This window comes from Dipodomys spectabilis, unplaced genomic scaffold (genome assembly GCF_019054845.1).
Source record: "Dipodomys spectabilis isolate Male_0828 unplaced genomic scaffold, ASM1905484v1 ptg000363l, whole genome shotgun sequence".
Taxonomy (NCBI): Eukaryota; Metazoa; Chordata; class Mammalia; order Rodentia; family Heteromyidae; genus Dipodomys; species Dipodomys spectabilis.
The window spans coordinates 6,610,304-6,627,837 of NW_024871040.1; the positions used below are offsets into that span (position 1 = coordinate 6,610,304).

The window sequence follows — 17,534 nt, forward strand, 5'->3', positions numbered from 1 at the left end:
AAAAAAGCCGGAAGTAGTGCTGTGGCTCAAGTGGTAGAGCGTTAGCCTTGAGCTGAAGAGCTGAGGGACAGTGCCCAGGCCCAGAGTTCAGACCCCACGGCCGGATACCCGCCCCCCCAAAAAAAACAAAAAACAAAAAACAGGATTCTAGCTGAGTGCTGGTAGCTTGTGCCTATAATCTAAATTATTCAGAAGGCTGAGCTCCAGAGGATCTCAGTTTGAAGTCAACCCAGGCAAGGCAGAAAGTTTATAACTTCCATCTCCAAAAGAACTAGCAAAAAGCTGGACTGAAGGCATGGCTCAAGCAGTAGAGCATGAGCTCTGAGTGAAAAAAGCCAAGAAAGAACAAGAGGTCCCATGTTCAAGCCCTGGTACTGGCATTTAAAAAAAAAAAGGCAGGGCTGGTGGCTCACACCTGGAATCCTAACTACTCAGAAGGCTGAGATCTGAGGGGTGCAGTCTGAACTAGCCCAGGCAGGAAAGTCTGTGAGACTCTTACATACAATTAACTACCAAAAAAGACAGAGGTGGAGTTGTGACTCCAATGGTAGAGCATTAGCTTTGAGCACAAAAGCTCAGGGATAGCATCCAGGCCGAGTTCAAGCCCCAGGACTGGCACAAAAAGAAAAGAAAAAGGCACATAGGGAGGTATCCAGTATTGCCCACTACATTAAAAACAACCCTTGAGCATTAATATAAGCAGTAGTGCATACATGGAAGTGACTCCGGGTCTCAGTTTCCTCATCTGTATCAAGGGAAGGTGATGGGGGAAACCTTGGAAAGGGCTCCCCATACCTGCAGTACTTGGCAGGGTAGTGATTCTTCTACTTCAACCTGGTTTTGGAGTTCTTCTTCCTTGGAACACTTCTCTCACTGTGTCCCCCCGCTCGTCCCCCCCACTCAAATTTGACATTTAAGTCAGAAGCTTGTTTCTCTGTTTTTCAGAATATGAAAATTGTTTCAAGATCGTCTGAAGCCAGTAGTACACAGGTAAAGAGAGGAGGGCAGATTCACTTACCGGAAACAGGAGCTATGCCAGGCTTCATTGACTGTCCTATACCACCTCTGACTAGGAGCGACGTGGTCACCACAGCCTGGACACCTCCAGGCCTCTTCACCTGCACACAACAACAAGACGGGTTAGAGGCCTGAGGTAGCAGGGAGCAGAGGGAAGGGATTTGACCATGAAGAATAAGACTGAGTCAACACAATCTCCTGTTGAAAGAGTTAGGCCACGGCTCCACTCAATGACATGTCCCTTTTGACAAGATCTCTAGAAAGTACTTAAGTCTATCTTTAGAGACACAGAGAACTTACAGCCTCAGAAGTTTCACTTTGCTGGGTGTTGGTGGCTCATGCCTGTAATCCTAGCTACTCAGGAGGCTGAGATCAGAGGATCATGGTTCAAGAAGTCAGCCTGGGCAGAAGAGTCCATGAAACTCTTATCGCCAATAAACCACTCAGAAAACCAGAAGTGGCACAGTGGCTCAAGGGGTAGAGTACTAACCTTGAGCTGAAGAGCTGAGGGACAGTGTTCAGGCCCAGAGTTCAAGCCCCATAACCGGGAAAAAATGTTTCAATTTATTTAAAAACAACAACAACAAAGCAGGGCTGGGAGAGTGGTAGAATGCCTGTCTAACATGTACAAGGCCCTGAATGCAAACCTAGTACCAGAAAAAAATAAAATAAGCTGGGCGTCAGTAGCTCACACCTATGATCCTAGCTACTCAGGAGGCTGAGATCTGAGGATTGTGATTCCCAGGCAGGAAAGCCTGTATGACTCTCTTATCTCCAATAAACCACCAGAAAACCAAAAGTGGATCTGTGGCTCAAGTGGTAGAGAGCACCAGCCTTGAGCTGAAGAGCTTAGGGACAGTGCCTAGGCCCAGAGTCCAAGCTCCATGACCCACTATAACAATAATAATAACAATAATAATAACAAACAGCTGTGTCTATTGTACTACTGAAACAAGACCAGCCTTTCTGGCCAAGAATGGTAGTGTCAGTAATACCAGCACTTGAGAGGCCAAGGCAGAGGATCATGAGTTTGAGGATAACCTAGGTTTACATAAAAGAACCAGACTCAAAATGAACCCCAAGATAGGGACACAAGTTGTGTTTTCTTTCTTGCTATTGTTTCAAACGTATTTATAATGTACCATGTGATTTTTTGTTTCTTTGTATGTTCATCCCCCCACAGTATAACCCGTTTCCACTGTTTAAAAAAAAAAAAAAAAGGAACCTGCCTCAAAGAAACAAAACACCGTTTTCATACAACTTTTACCTTTTCTTTGTAGTTCTTTTTTGGCAGTCATAGGGTTTGAACAGGGCCTGAACACTGTCCCTGAGCTTCTTTTGCTCAAGGCTAGCACCCTACCACTTGAGCCACAGTGCCATTTCTGGCTTTCTCTGTATATGTGGTACTGAGGAACTGAACCCAGGGCTTCATGCATGCTAGACAAGCACTCTACTACTGAGCCACATTCCCAGCCCATGCTGGAGTTCTGAGCAGATGAAGAAAGTCTCCCTCATTTCTGTGTCAGCCCTTCCTGTGTCCCCAGCTAATATCAGAAGTTTCTCTTTTGAGTTAAACATGTTTTTGCCTTTTACTATTTCTCAGATTTCTCATCATCTAGCTCTTCATTCAACCAACATTATTAGTCCCCTTCTCACTGTGTTCTACAGTGCAAATGGCTAGATAACATCACCTCTGCTCTTTCAGCAGCCAATCTCCTGGAAAAAAACCAAAACTGCTTTTCTATATTGTAACGCATGCGTACATGAGTGCAGGTGCGTGTGCATGTGTATATGTATGTGTGTGTTGGTATGGGCTAATGTCCTTAAGCTTTTTAGCTTTAAGGCTGGCACTTTACCACTTGAGTCACAGCTCCACTTTCAGCTTGATTTTTGGTAGGTAATTGGAGATAAGAATCTCAAGGACTTTCCTGCCCAGGCTGGCTTTGAACCTTGATCCTCAGATCTCAGTCTTCTGGGTGGCTAGGACTACAGGTATTAGCCACTGGCACCTGGCATACTGTAATTTTATTTTTTTGGTCAGTCACAGGATTTGAACTCAGATTCTGAGCGTTGTCCCTGAGCTCTTTTCACTTCAGGGTAGCACTTTTCCACTTTGAGCCACAGCTCCACTGTGGAGCTGTGGTTAATTGGAGATAAGAATCTCATGGACTTTCCTGCCTGGGCTGGCTTTGAACTGTGATCCTCAGATCTCAGCCTCCTGGGTCGCTCCGATTACAGGTGTGAGCCACCAGCACCTGGCCCATAGTGTAATTTTTTCACTTGTATATTATTTCAGAGGTAAAAGTACTTTAAAATATCTAGTTCATTGGAAGTCAGGTTATGGGTATAAAAGCATGCCAAGAACTGTACTGGTTGCTATCACAAACAACTTATTTGTGACCACAATACCATACTTATTTAATGGAGTAAGAACTGACGCTTGGGACCCGGGGTGTGTACAAGACAAATTAAGTGGCTGATGGAACATTCACATTGAGGTTTGGCTCATGAAAACCTCAGCTCTTTCCATTCCCCCATGGGAACTCCTGCTCATCCCTCCGTAGAAGATGTGAACACTTGAGCTGAACCTTGAAAGATGGGGAAGATTTATCAAAGGCTGAGAAAAGATGCTCAGGGTCTGTGTGAACTGAGCTCAGCTATCGACAAAAGCATAGGACTGGTGCAAGTCCTCCTCCCTCCGCCCCCTGCCCCAAACAAAACAAAACACCCCAAACATTTTTGGTGTCGCTCTAATGCCTACTTATTGAAATAAAGAGGGCAGCTGAAATCAAGCTGTGGTACCTGACTCAGCCCTAGAAAGATGGTTATAAGACACCCTTGTATGCTGTGTATGCAGCTTTGTTCTCTCTGGGTAACTCCAGACTGCTACAGGCACAGTGACAGTCACTGAACCCTGTTTCACAGCCACAGGAGCCATGAATAGACAAAGCATGGCTCCGGGCACTTCAAGATAGCTCTGTACCATTTGAGACGGCCAGTGCACAGACAGCTGCTCTCAGATGCCAGAGGAGAATTAAAGGAGCCAACAGAATTTAAAATCTGCTGGACTCCACTACTCCCCTAGAAATAAAACTTCTATAGCTCATCAATCATTCTTCCTGGATCTAAAATTCTTACTCTTGCCAGTCACTGGTGGTTCAAGCCTATAATCCTAGCTACCCAGAAGGCTGAGATCTGAGGACTGCAGTTCAAAGCCAGCTCAAGCAGAAAAGCCCGTAAGACTCTTGCCTCCAATTAATCAGCAAAACTGCTGGAAGTGGAGCTATGGCTCAAATGGTAAGAATGTTAGCTTTGAGCAAAAGAGCTCAGGGACAGCACCCAGGCTCTGAGTTCAAGCCCCAGGACTGGTACCAAAAAATAGAATTTAAAAAAATAAAATTCTTGCTCTCAAGAGGGACCTCTCTGCCTTTTGGAGGGCAGAATGTCAAGGGTCAAAGAACATACCATCACTCTACAAAACTCCAAGGTGAAGGTAAGTCTCATTCAAACCAGGCCCAGGTCAGGTTACACACTGAATAAGACAATGAATATGTGTGTGTGTGTATTGCTGGTGATCAGATCTAGGGTTTCAGGTATGTTAGGCAAGCATTCTACCACAGAGCCACACCCTCAACCCCAGTGAAAAGGTTTTTAATGAACACAGACGTGAAGCTTCCAAATTCTGAAATACCTGCTTGAAACATTGTTGGCTTCCTTACATGGAAAAACTATCAGTGTTAGTTTATGAGCTGTCCTGCCACAACCCTAACAAATCTCATTATTTTAGAGCCAACACTTTGTTCCTTGTTTTTTACTTTTTAACCCACGAAGAATAGTGTTTAACCTGACCACCCACTTTTTCTCCACAATATAACATCTTGGCTCTGAATTACTTCTGGCCATTTCCAGAATTTGAAAGGATCAGGACTTTCCACTGTGAAGCTATTTGAGAAAACCTGTAATTGCCACATCCTCTGAGAGCCTGTTTTCTCCAGTCTAGAGAAACATCAAAAATTCAATCAACAAATGGTAATCTCTCTGTATGACACCTTAATAATAGCAATATAATCATATTTTTGAAATTCAAGCATGAAGGACACAAAAATCAAGGACCCTTTCTACCTCTCCCCAGCTCCCTGATACACACTAAGTGTCTCTGTAGTAGGCTTCTCTCCTTCACTCTGGTCCTAATTCAGGTCTTAGGCTCCTTTTCTCAGTCTGTAGGACAATCTTAGTTGGCTCACCCAGACTCCCAGCCCAGAAGTCAAGACTCTCCAGTGTCTACAGAGCATGGGCTCTTTTAAGTATGGCCCCTCCCATTCTGGATTCCATCCTATCCCATCTCTTGGAAGATGCCCAATTTCAGTATTTCTCTACCTGTACCCCTGCCTTGGCTCCTCTTCATTACCATTTAAATAAGCTCACGCTGGGCACCAGTGCTCAGGCCTATAATCCTCGCTACTCAGTAGGCTGAGATTTGGAAATCACAGTTCGAAGACAGCCTGGGCAGGTAAGTTCATGAGACTCTTAACTCCAACTAACTAGCAGAAACTGGAATTGAAGCTGTGGCTCAAGTGGTAAGATGACAGGCTGACTGGAGAAAAGCTCAGAGACAGTGCCCAGGCCCTGATTCAAGCCCCAGTACCAGCAAAACAAAACAAAACAAAACATTCAAGTCTTCCCCATTTAAAAACAACTCTGAACCTCATTTTTCTCACTCCCTTGCACAGCCACGCCCATGAGAAAGCTATCTACCTATCACTGCTCGCATTTCCTCATTTCCCACTCACTGACTGTAACTGCAACCTGGCTTCCACCCCCACCATTTCTGTGTAACTGTCACACAAGGTCACCAGTTGAGTGCTTATTGCTAAATTCAATGGACATGCTCCAGCCATTCTTTCAGCAGACATTTACTGCATGCCAGCTATGCGTCAAACACTGCTGGGGAAGGAAAGAGGCAGCAAACAGAGGGAGATTAAACACACAAAAAACAATAATGGAATTATATTCATAACTGAGGCAAGGGTATGAAGGAGATATCAAGTTCACACCTAGGAAAACAGGGGTGAAGCAAAAGCACTCCTTCAGGAAGTGATTTCCAAGCTGAGCTCTAAAGGATGAATTTGTATTAACTGGACAAAAAAGGGAGAGGGGAATGAGAACACTGGAGATGGGGGCTGGGGACAGGACACATGTTCAAAGGCTCTGGGACAAGAACAAAAACTCACACATCTTTAAAGTTGACTATTCTTACTTTGAAAGGGCTAGGAGGAAACAGGTAAGCCCTCACGGCTCAAACCGTAATCCTAGCTACTCAGGAGACTGAAATCTGAGAATCATGATTTGAAGCCAGCTCAGGCAGGTTAATCTCCAATTAACCACCAAAATGCTACAAGTGGAGCTGTGGTTCATGGGGTAGAGTGCCAGCCTTGAGCAAGAAAGCTAAGAGATAGCAACTGGACTCTGATTTTAAGCCCCAATATGGGCACAACAAAAAGGACTAGAGGAACCAAGTGTGACCCATGAACTTCAATTAATATTTATTAAAGCAGTGAACACCTTTCACCCAGTGACCTCTACGAAACTTTCTCTCTCATCATCCCTTCCAAAAGGACTCTAGCTACATTTAGTTGCTCTGTTTTCCAGTTACTTGCACCCAGAGAGTCACACAAATTATTCACTCTTTACTATACTTAGCCCAGCAATGTTTGCTTCCTTTTGTCTGTATCTGCCTTACACCATTTAGTGTGTGTGTGTGTGTGTGTGTGTGTGTGTGTGTGTTGGCACTGGGGCTTAAGCTCAGCACCTGGACACTATTCCTGAGCTTTCTTGCTCAAGGCAGGCACTTTATTACTTGAGCCACAACTCCATTTCTGGATTTTTTGGTGGTTAACTGGAGATAAGAGTCTCATTGCCTTTTCTTCCCAGGTTGACGTCAAACCTCAATTTTCAGATCCTGAGCAGCTCGGATTCTAGGTGTGAACCACTGGCACCTAGCTACCCTGTGTTCTTTAATTATAGTTTGCTATGCATATATCTATCTCTTCCTGTCCTCTTTCGCTCTTTTCCAATTCCTCACTAAGTTCTATGGGGCAAGAACTGCATCATGACCATCTCTTCTCTCTGGGCCTAGCCCAGGCTGGTACTGAATAGCTACTCCCTTGGAAGTAAATTTGACTGAAAGGCTGGATCTAATCGCTAGCTATAAAAGCAATTTCCGGTTCAAATGATAGAGAACTTGCCTAACAAGCACAAGATCCTGAATTCAAGCCCAAGTAATTTAAAAAAAAAAAAAAGTGAGTTCTCAAGATAATCTTCAAAGGTCATCTGAGACGATTTCACTGCAGAGTTAAATGTTCTGGCTCCCAGTATAACAACCTATGGTAAGTGGGTAAACCTGGCTTCAGTTTCTCTGTTATACATTCACATTGCTTTTCTATTAGAAAGCACTCTGGTAAAGCTATTCACACAGAACCTTCAACCTCCTTAGATCCATCTTTCTTGCTTGCTTTATTTTTTAAAGATAAAATGTTCCTGTGTGGCTCCAGGTTGGCCTTAAACTCATGATCCTGCTGCCACAGCTTCCTGAGTAGCTGGGAAGACAAGTATGTTCTACTGTACCCAGCTCCTGGGCCTCTTTGACTCACAATCCTGATAACCAATGATCTTGAATCTCTCACAACCTTAATTTCAGAAAATATAAGAGAATATACTAGTGAATGTCTGTACTCCAGACCTTGGGAGGCTGAGACAGGAGGATTTTGAGTTTAAAGACAGCAAGGGATGTATTGTGAGAACCTGTCTCAGAGAGAGACATACACACAAGATAGAGAGACAGAGACAGAGAGAAATGTGATGTTGAGGATTTCTGTGAAGCCCAGACTGCCCAGATAGTTTGTTCTCTACAAAAAATCTCATTGTACCAGGCTATTCACCTCTCCCTCAGTATTTGCCTCTCCTATTTGCAAACTTATCTATAGTGAGTACTGTTTGACAGAGTCTGGAAAGGTAGCCTGATTAAGTAATTTTCCACAGCATCCTCTAATAATAAAGAACACATAAGGAACACATCAGGTGTTTAGAAAACTAGAAGCTGCCGGGTGCTGGTGGCTCACGCCTGTAATCTTAGATACTCAGGAGGCAGAGATCTGAGGATTGAGGTTTAAAGCCAGCCCGGGCAGGAAAGTCCATGAGACTCTTTTTTTTTTTTTTGGGTCTGGTGGTGGGGCCTGAACTCTGGGCTTGGGCACTGTCCCTCAGCTCTTCAGCTCAAGGCTGGCGCTCTACCACTTGAGCCACAGCGCCACTTCCGGCTTTTTTCTTTTTGCTTATGTGGTGCTGGGGAATTGAACCCAGGGCCTCATGCATGTAAGGCAAGCACTCTACCACTGAGCCACCTTCCCAGCCCCCGTGAGACTCTTATCTCCAATAAACCACCAGAAAACTGGAGGTGGCGCTGTAGCTCAAGTGGTAGAACGCTCGCCTTGAGCTGAAGAGCTGAGGGACAGAGCCCAGGCCCAGAGTTCAAGCCCAACGACCAATGAAAGAAAGAAAAGAAAGGAAGGAAGGAAGGAACTAGAAACTAGCCTTGAGCAGAAGAGCTCAGGGACAGTGCCCAGGCCCAGAGTCCGACACACAATAGACAAGAAACTAAAACCTACCTTCAAGCCTGGTGCTGCTGGCTTGTAATCCTAACTACTCAGGAGGCTGAGATCTGAGGATCATGAGTCGAAGCCAGCCTGGGCAGGAAAGTACGTGAGACACTTTTTTTTTTTTTGCCAGTCATGGGGCCTGAACTTTGGGTCTGAGTGCTGTTCCTCAGCTCTTCAGCTCAAGACTAGCACTCTACCACTTGAGCCACAGCGCCACTTCTAGCTTTTTCTGCTTATGTGGTGCTGAGGAATCGAACCCAGGGCCTCATGCATGCAAGGCAAGCACTCTACCACTGAGCCACCTTCCCAGCCCCACTTTTTTTTTTTAATAATTTATTTTATTTTGTCTGTCATGGGGCTTGAACTCTGGGCCTGAGCTCTGTCCCTCAGCTCTTCAGCTCAAGGCTAGCGCTCTACCACTTGAGCTACAGTGCAACTTCACATGAAACTCTTATATCCAATTAATCACCAGAAAAACCCAAAGTGGTGCTATGGCTCAAAGTGGTAGAGTATTAGCATTTAGGTTAAGACCTCACTCAGGGGCAGCACCCAGGCCCTGAGTTCAAGCCCCACAACCACCAAAAATAACAATGACAACAACAAAAAACCTACCTTCAGTTATTATTGGGCTTGTTGGGTAGTTTAAATGTGCAACACAAACAAGGTGAGAACTAGGCATAGTGCTGCATGCCTGTAATCCAGCATCTGGGAGGGTGACATAGGGTCCTGAGTTCAAGACTAGCTTGGGCTATATAGCAAGACCCTGTCTCAGAACAACAACAACAACAAGATAGAAAAGGAACCAAGCAAGAACTATTACAAATGCCTCGCTGCAAAGCTTCTGTTAGGGTCTTTTGAATCTTGTTATGTTTACTTTACATATGCCTTTTCTTGCCCAAGTTAATAATCAGCTATATGATTAAACCTACAAGAACAATCTTGAAATCTTACTAGAGAACACTAGGATGACAAAATTGTTTGTATGGCTAGAGTGCCAGTGCTTGCCTGCCTGCGTGCCCTTTCTTCCTCTTCCTCTTCCTTCCTCCTTCCTTCCTTCCTTCCTTCCTCCCTCGCTCCCTCCCTTCATCTTTCTCTCACTCTATTCTATTTTTTTTTTTAAATATAAAGGGCAGCTTTGAACTCTTCAAGCCCCTGCTCAGCCTCACAAAGAGCTGGGGTCACAGGTATATGTATCACCATCTGGGCCTGTTAAACACTTAAAATAACCTAATCTAATCCAACCATTTCATTTTGGCTTGGAGGAAACATCTGCCAAATCATCACACAGCTGGTGAAAGTTGGTCTTCATAAGAACTCAAATCCATGTCCCAAGACTATCAGGCCAGTTGCATTTTTATTACCCTGTGCAGTTTCGGACAACTTCAAATCTATTCGAGACCTCACAGCCATTCAGTTGTAAGTGTTTGGCCTGGCACCTCAGCTCAAAGCCAGTGCTTAACACTCACCTCAAACTTGGTCTAAGTTGCGTTGCTGCATAGTTGTTTTCAGACTCAAAGTGATGAGAAATTTCCAAGACTGAGAGCTCATGAGATTCTAATGCTGCAGCCTGAACCAACACGCATACATCCTACCCTTTCCTTTGAGAAAAATCTTTGAAGAATCTCATATTCCCCCAAGACAATGAGAACCAGGAACAAATCTCAGCCAACCTGGGGCAGCATAAAACAACAATAATGGCAACTGCTGGACCCCTTGGGAACTGGCAACTCAGGTGTATAAATCTCAGGGCAGCAACCAAAATGAAAAAATTTAAAAGATGGGGGCTGGGAAGGTGGCTCAGTGGTAGAGCGCTTGCCTTGCATGCCTGAGGCCCTGGGTTCGATTCCTCAGCACCACATAAGCAGAAAAAAGCTGCAAGTGGCCCTGTGGCTCAAGTGGTAGAGCGCTAGCCTTGAGCTGAAGAGCTGAGGGACAGTGCCCAGGCCCAGAGTTCAGGCCCCGTGACCGACAAAAAAAAAAAAAAAAGATGTTTAATGAGGTGATTACTGGCAAGGCTAATAGTAATGATTCACATTATTCCACATACTCTACTCTGTATCCCAAAGGGTTTGCTTCCTCACAAGCTCACCAAATATTACCAAAGGGAGTGGTGTTTCAGGACAAAAGATCAGATGACTTTATTATCTTTTTTCAAAGGAGCTTCTGAACTTCTCTGGACCTTAGATTCTTCTTTATTAAAAGGAAGGATCAATGTTTCCTTCAGAGTCTACAACACCAAACCATGGGCCTCTCACTTTTCAGGTGAAGGCACAGACAGGCATCTTAAAAAGTTTCATGCTTTTGCTTTTTTCTTTTTTGTCAGTCATAGGGCTTGAACTCAGGACCTGGGTGCTGTCCCTGAGCTTTTTCACTCAAGATTAGCGCTCTACCACTTTGAGCCACACAGTTTTCTGGGGGTTGGAGACAAGAGTCTTGTAAACTTCCCTGCCTAGACTGGCTTTGAACCACCATCCTCACATCTCAGCCTCCTGAGTAGCTAGGATTATAAGCAGGAGCCACTGGTGCCTAAGGATAGTTTAATTTTTGCTATTGTTTCTTTCTTCCCTTCTTTGGCTTATTAGGAAAATATTGTGAGTGTCAAACAAAAGAATTGGTTAAGAGCTGGATTTGAAGCCTGGCTCTGCTACCAACTCTAGGTCCTTAGGCAATTTATACATCCTTTTTTTTGGGGGGGGAGGTTAGTAGGGGGCCTGAACTCTGCGCCTGGGCACTGTCCAGGACTAGTGCTCTACCACTTGAGCCGCAGCACCACTTCCAGCTTTTTCTACTTATGTGATGCTGAGGAATCGAACTCAGGGCCTAATGAATGCAAGATAAGCACTCTACCTCTGAGCCACCTTCCCAGCCCCTATACATCCTTTAAAAAAATTTAACATTATTATAAAGGTGATGTTCGGAGAGATTACAGTTACATAAGTCAGATTATTCATCCTTTTTGAGCTTGTCTTATCTTTTTTTTTTTTTGTCCATCGTGAGACTTGAACTCTGGGCCTGCGCGCTGTCCCTGCGTTCTTCAGCTCAAGGTGAGCACTCTATTGCTTGAGCCACAGTGCCACTTCCAGTTTTCTAGCGGTGTATTGGAGATAAGTGTTCTCATGGATGTTCCTGCCCTGGCTGGCTTTGAACCTCGATCCTCAGATCTCTGCCTCCTGAGTAGCTAGGATTATAGGTGTGAGCCACCTGTGCACAGCTTCCAGGAGACTCTTATCTCCAATTATCTACTAAAAAGCCAGAAGTGGAGCCATGGCTAAGGTGGTAGAGTACTACTCTTGAGCAAAAAAGTTCAAGGACAGCACCCAGGCCATGTGTTCAAACCTCAGAACTGGCACCACACCACCACCCCCTCCCTGCAAAAAAAGCATAATACTATATCTTTCTCAGCAGACTTAAAGAAGTATCATAATCCATGTACAAACACCTTCTATAGTGCTGGGCACCTGTTTGGATATATTTGTAGATTACTCTCTTCTTTCTTGCATGTATATCTACAGGGTTGGCCAGGCAAAAGATTGAGCTGAATAAGCGAAAACCTTAAGGGAAGCTGGGCACTGTCTACTAAAAAGCCAGAAGTGGAGCCACGGCTTGAATAGTAGAGCACTACCCTTGTGCAAAAAAGTTCAGGAACAGTGCTCACGCCCTGAGTTAAAGCCCAGGCTGGCACAAAAAATACATTTAAAATAATCTGAAGGGAATACTTTCCAAACAAATGTAGCAAATCTTTACTATGTGTGAAGCAAGGTTAGACCAGAAATTACCAGGAACCTCGGTACATACTCCTGGGTTGTGAGGGACAGGACATGTAGAAAAATGTCAGATAGGGCAAGCCACATGTTGGGGGCAGAGCCAGTTCTGCACTGTAATAGGACACACTGTAGGGAGAGAATGAGACAGAAGGTTCCTGACTTTCAGGCTACCGTTTCTTTCCTTTTTTTTTTTGTCTGTCGTGGGGCTTGAACTCTGGGCCTGAGCGCTGTCCCTCAGCTCATCAACTCAAGAAGAGTACTCTACCACGTGAGCTACAGTGCCACTTCTGTTTTTCTGGTGGTTTACTGGAGATAAGAGTTTCACAGACTTTCCTGCCCGGGCTGGCTTTGACCGGAGATCCTCAGATCTCAGCTTCCTGAGTAGCTAGGATTACAGGCGTGAGCTACCGGCGCCCAGCAGGCTCCCATTTCTAACGGGATGCTTACTTAACTGGGATTGAGTATGCTTTTTTTTTTTTTAAATCTGGGGAAGATCTGCAAAGAATCTCTTTCATAGAAATTAGGTTACTCAATCCATAGACTTACACAGTGGTTCTCAACTTGTTGTCAGACAAAAACTACTTTGAGTCCTTGCCTTGTGCCAGACAGTAGTGCCTTAGCACTATTCAGGTATTAATTAGTGGAATAGAAAGATTCCATGAGATAAGGACTTCAAAGCTTAGGCTGTTAACTATGTTTAAAACTTCCCTTGAAAAATTATTGCAGAAAAACCTCCCCAAATTGAATCCTAGGGTGAAGACTTTAATGGGAACAGGCAATGTTTTTATGTCTTGGCTACTAAAGGATGTAAAATGATAGGTAAAGGAGTCTTCATTTTTATTACACATAAAGCTCTGTGTGTGTGTGTGTGTGTGTGTGAGTGCATGTGCATGCATGCTCTTCAGGTCCTCTCACTGCAATGCTGAAGAAATGTTGGCTCACGTCTGTAATCCTAGCTGCTTAAGAGGCTAAAATCTGAGGTCCACGGTTCAAAGCCAGCTGGGGCAGGAAAAAGTCCATGAGACTCTTGGAGCTGTGGCTCAAAGTGGTAGAGTACTAGCCTTGAGCAAAAAAGCTCAGGGACAGCATCCAGGTCCTGAGTTCAAGCCCCAGTAAAAGAAAAAAAAAAGAGTCCCTTGAACATGAAGTGATTTTGGGTAGGCTTTGAAGCCTGTAGATCTCTTAGATCCTATCTTGGTCCTTCCACCCCATCCACATCCACAGCGAATTAATCGTGTGCTATGGCATCTCCTATTGGACAGTGTTGACATCTCCACTGCTATGACGAATCTCAACTCAAGACCATTGTACCCATCTCCAGGTTGGTACCCTGTGACTACACTGTGACTCCATGGCTCTAAAGTAGTTTACTGCAGGCTGTAGCTTTCCACAATCGTCAGCCTGACTTCACCTACCCTCTCAGCCTTCCTCTGCTTCCCTTGACCGTCCCCTCCCTCCTTTAACACTCAGTAGGTATTCTATATGTATTTGTGAAATAATGCATGAACAGAATTCTCCCTCAGTTGTGATATTCTATAGTATGATTTTTACATATAGGCCTCACAAGATTTGTGTGCGTATGTGTGTGTATGCATGTGCGCACGTGCTGATACTGGGGCTTGGACTCAGGGCCAGGGTACTGTTCTTCAGCAAGTTAAATGGATATAGTCTCAGGACTCTCTTTCCTAGGCCAACTTTGAACCCCACTCCTCAGATCTCAGCCTCCTGAGTAGCCAGAATTTTACAGGCATGAATCATGGGCAAACAGCAACGGGTTTTTTGTTTTGTTTTTGGCTAGTCATGGGGTTTGAACTCAGGGCCTGGGTGCTGACCCTGATCTCTTTTACTCAAGGACAGCTTAAGAGCCACAGCACCACTTCTGGTTTTCTGGTAGTTAGTTGTAGGTAAGAGTCTCTAGGACTTTCCTGCCTGGACTGGCTTTGAAGTGTGATCCTCAGATCTCAGTCTCCTGATTAGCTAGAATTACAAGCACGAGCCACCAGTATGTGGCTAGTTTGTTTCTTTATTATCCTAACTAGACAGTGAATTTCTCAAAGGTACAAATTCCACATTATTTATGTCCAACAATATTTATGAAGGACTCACTATGTATCTTAGTAAATGTCTTAAACAGCCAGGAACTGGAAAAAGCACTAGGAAGTCTGATAATAGTCTTGTTTTACCCCTGAACAAGTCCATTTTTCCTCCTGGAGTCTCACATTCTAACTTCAGATGTAAAACAAGGAGGTTATGCATTATCTCAAAAATCTCTCCTGGCTCTGACATCTGTTAACATTTGAAGAGGTAAAACCTGACCCAGCCCAGTCCTGTAGACAACACAGTCACTCAGTAAATATTTGCTTTCTTTGTTGTTGATTCTCTGGTTACACAAGAGGAATCTGAGGTGTCTTAGAACATAACTTGAACAGAATAACAAGTAAAAGCTTAAGTCCTGCTTCCTGCTCTGAGTACCCAGGCAACCAACTTGTTCTTCAGTGTGATACAGTCCTGATGAAGCACTAACTTCAAATGAAGCACTAACTTCAAATTGGAAAATGTGAACTCTGATCCCACTTGGCTATGAAATTTTGAACAAGCTGGGTCTAAGCCTTAGTTTCTACATATTAAAAACAGCCCCCTCCCTGGTTTTTGTTGTTTCTTTTTTTTTTTAAAGCTAAAGGTCTCAGAGATAGAAACCCCCATGGCTTAATTCCTAGCTCTGTAAAAGGTGTGTGTGTGTTATCTTTTATATGTGCCAGGCACTAGTGGCTCCAATCCTGTAATCTAGTTACTAAGGAGGCTAAGATCTGAGGATCGTGGTTTGAAGGCAGCCCAGGCAGGAAAATCCATGTGTTTATTTATCTCCAATAAACTACCAAAAAGCTGGAAGTGGAGCTGTGGCTCAAGTAATAGGGCGATATATTGTCTTGAGAAAAAAAAAATATTTTAAAAATTCACATACTGCTCATTTGTATTTTTAGCAATAAAAACAAATAAAAAATAAAATCAACTAGGGTTACTTAAGGGTCATTTAAATTTATGAGGAAAGAATTGGGGGGAAGGGAATAAGCACTGTTGTAAATATGAAAAATTCATGGTTTTCAATATAAATTTAAACTACTGGTCATGTATGCATATGCCTATGTTTAAAAATAAATTGGGGGTACTGTTGCCAAGATTGTATTACTCATAATTGGTGTTAAATGTATAAGTGATTCAAAGTAATACAATGCTAAATGTTTTGAAATTCGTTCTCAATCCTGGGGAACTGGAGACTGAGTGAGAACAAAATATTGTTAAGGAGGATTTTCCTGACAATCTTTCCGCATTCTATTATACCTTCCACTCTCCAATATGCAGGTTTTTTCTTTCATGCATGAAAAAGCACAAAAAAAAGCCATTTTAAATCAAGTACAATGATTCATACCTATAGTTTTTGCTAGCTGAGAGGCTACGGCAGATAGACTGCCTGAATCCAGGAGTTTACAGCCTGTCCCTAAGTCTAATCTCCCATACTACAAAACAACAACAACAAATTGAACTTCTCCAGCTCCTGAAGTGCAACATATACCTTCCAACCTCAGATCTCTTTCTGTTTTTGTCAGTTCCATGGCTGCCAGTCAGTCTTGCATTCTTGCTCTGCTTTTCTTTTGCTCAAGGCTAGAACTCTACCACTTGAACCAAGGCTTCATTTTGGCTTATTGCTGGTTAATGGGAGATAAAAAATCTGATGGACTTTCCTTCCCCAGCTGGGTTTGTACTGCAGTCCTCAGATCTTAGCCTCCTGAATAGCAAGGATTACAGGTGTAAGCCACAGGCTCCTCAGGTCTTTTTATGCAGTTGCTGCTGCCTGGAATGTTTTTCTTCTTTTCTTTGCTACACAAACTTTTACTTATCCTCAGGAATCAGCATAAACTTGCTAAACTGACAGCCTTAAAGATCTGCCCCCCATCCATGTATGTGTATGTGTGTGTGTATGTGCGTGCACACACATTTGTGTACAAGTCCTGGGGCTTGAACTTAGGGCCTGGACGCTGTCTCTAAGCTTTCATTTTGGTCAATTTGAGTGCTGCTTCCAGCTTTTTCTGAGTAGTTTATTGCAGAGTCTCGTGGACTTTCCTGTCCTAGCTGGTTTCGAACTGTGATCCTCAGATCTCAGCCTCCTGAGGAGCTAGGATTGCAAGTGTGAGCCACCAGTACCTGGGCAAAACCCCCTTTTACATGGAAAGAATTCTCTATCCACACTTCTGAGCCCTGGGGCGCTCAATGGTTTATCTCAACTAGTAGAGTATCTCAGTTGTTACCTTAGTCACAGAAAAGTATACAACAAATACTATTGTGTGAAAGAATGCACGTTACATCCAAAAGCTTTCAGAAGGCTTCTTGTTCTTTCAGAGAAAATCTGATTTAAAAAAATAAAAGTACTGGGGTTGGAGGCTCAGCTCAAGTGGTGGAGTGCCAGCTGTAAGCAAAAGCATACGATACCAAATTAGAGCCCAGTCTGGGGTCAAGGTAGGGCGAATTGCACTGAAGGGCTGTTAGGGATGTAATTCAGTAGTAGAGCACAAGGATTCCAAGCCACCCCCCTTCCCCTGAAACTACTGCATTTTGAAATTTTTCACAATTTTCTGAGAAGCCTATTATCAGCAGCAGTGGGAAGGAAAATCCCATGCTCCCATGGTGAGGAAGTGACCCCACTGGCTCCCTGGTCCTTGTATTCAGGCTAGAGGAAGTGACTGTCCACAGGCCGAAAGCCAGGAAGTGGAGGCTGATATCCACACATCCTCCTTCTCAGTTCCCTCCTGGCACCTCTAGAAAGCTCTTAGAAGTTGATCATCCGATGCTGGGCCTCCACATAGATGGCTGGGAAAAAATGACACAGGGTTCCTGGGGCAGGGGAAGAGGCGATGTGTGAGGTGACAGCGGGTGTGGTGTGGAGTCTTACACCAAGGCACCCCGTAACCCAACTCTTAGAGGCACCTTTCACCCTTAAGCAACTTCCTTCCAGGAAAGGTCTGGTCCACATCTCGCTGGTGGCCAAGATCCCAAAGAACTTGGAACTTCAGGGTCTTACTTTTCCCATTCGAAGCTGATTATC

The 17,534-nt window shown here is 44.1% G+C and overlaps 1 protein-coding gene across 1 annotated transcript in view; it reads right to left on the reverse strand.

Annotated features, from left to right (window-relative positions):
- Limk2 (LIM domain kinase 2) overlaps positions 1 to 17,534 on the reverse strand; it is a 78,098-nt gene that overhangs the window by 59,704 nt on the left and 860 nt on the right. Inside the window, exon 2 of the mRNA XM_042666244.1 lies at positions 1,019 to 1,118. Within this exon, the coding sequence (XP_042522178.1) occupies positions 1,019 to 1,118 (100 nt within the window). The remainder of the gene's footprint in view (positions 1 to 1,018; positions 1,119 to 17,534) is intronic.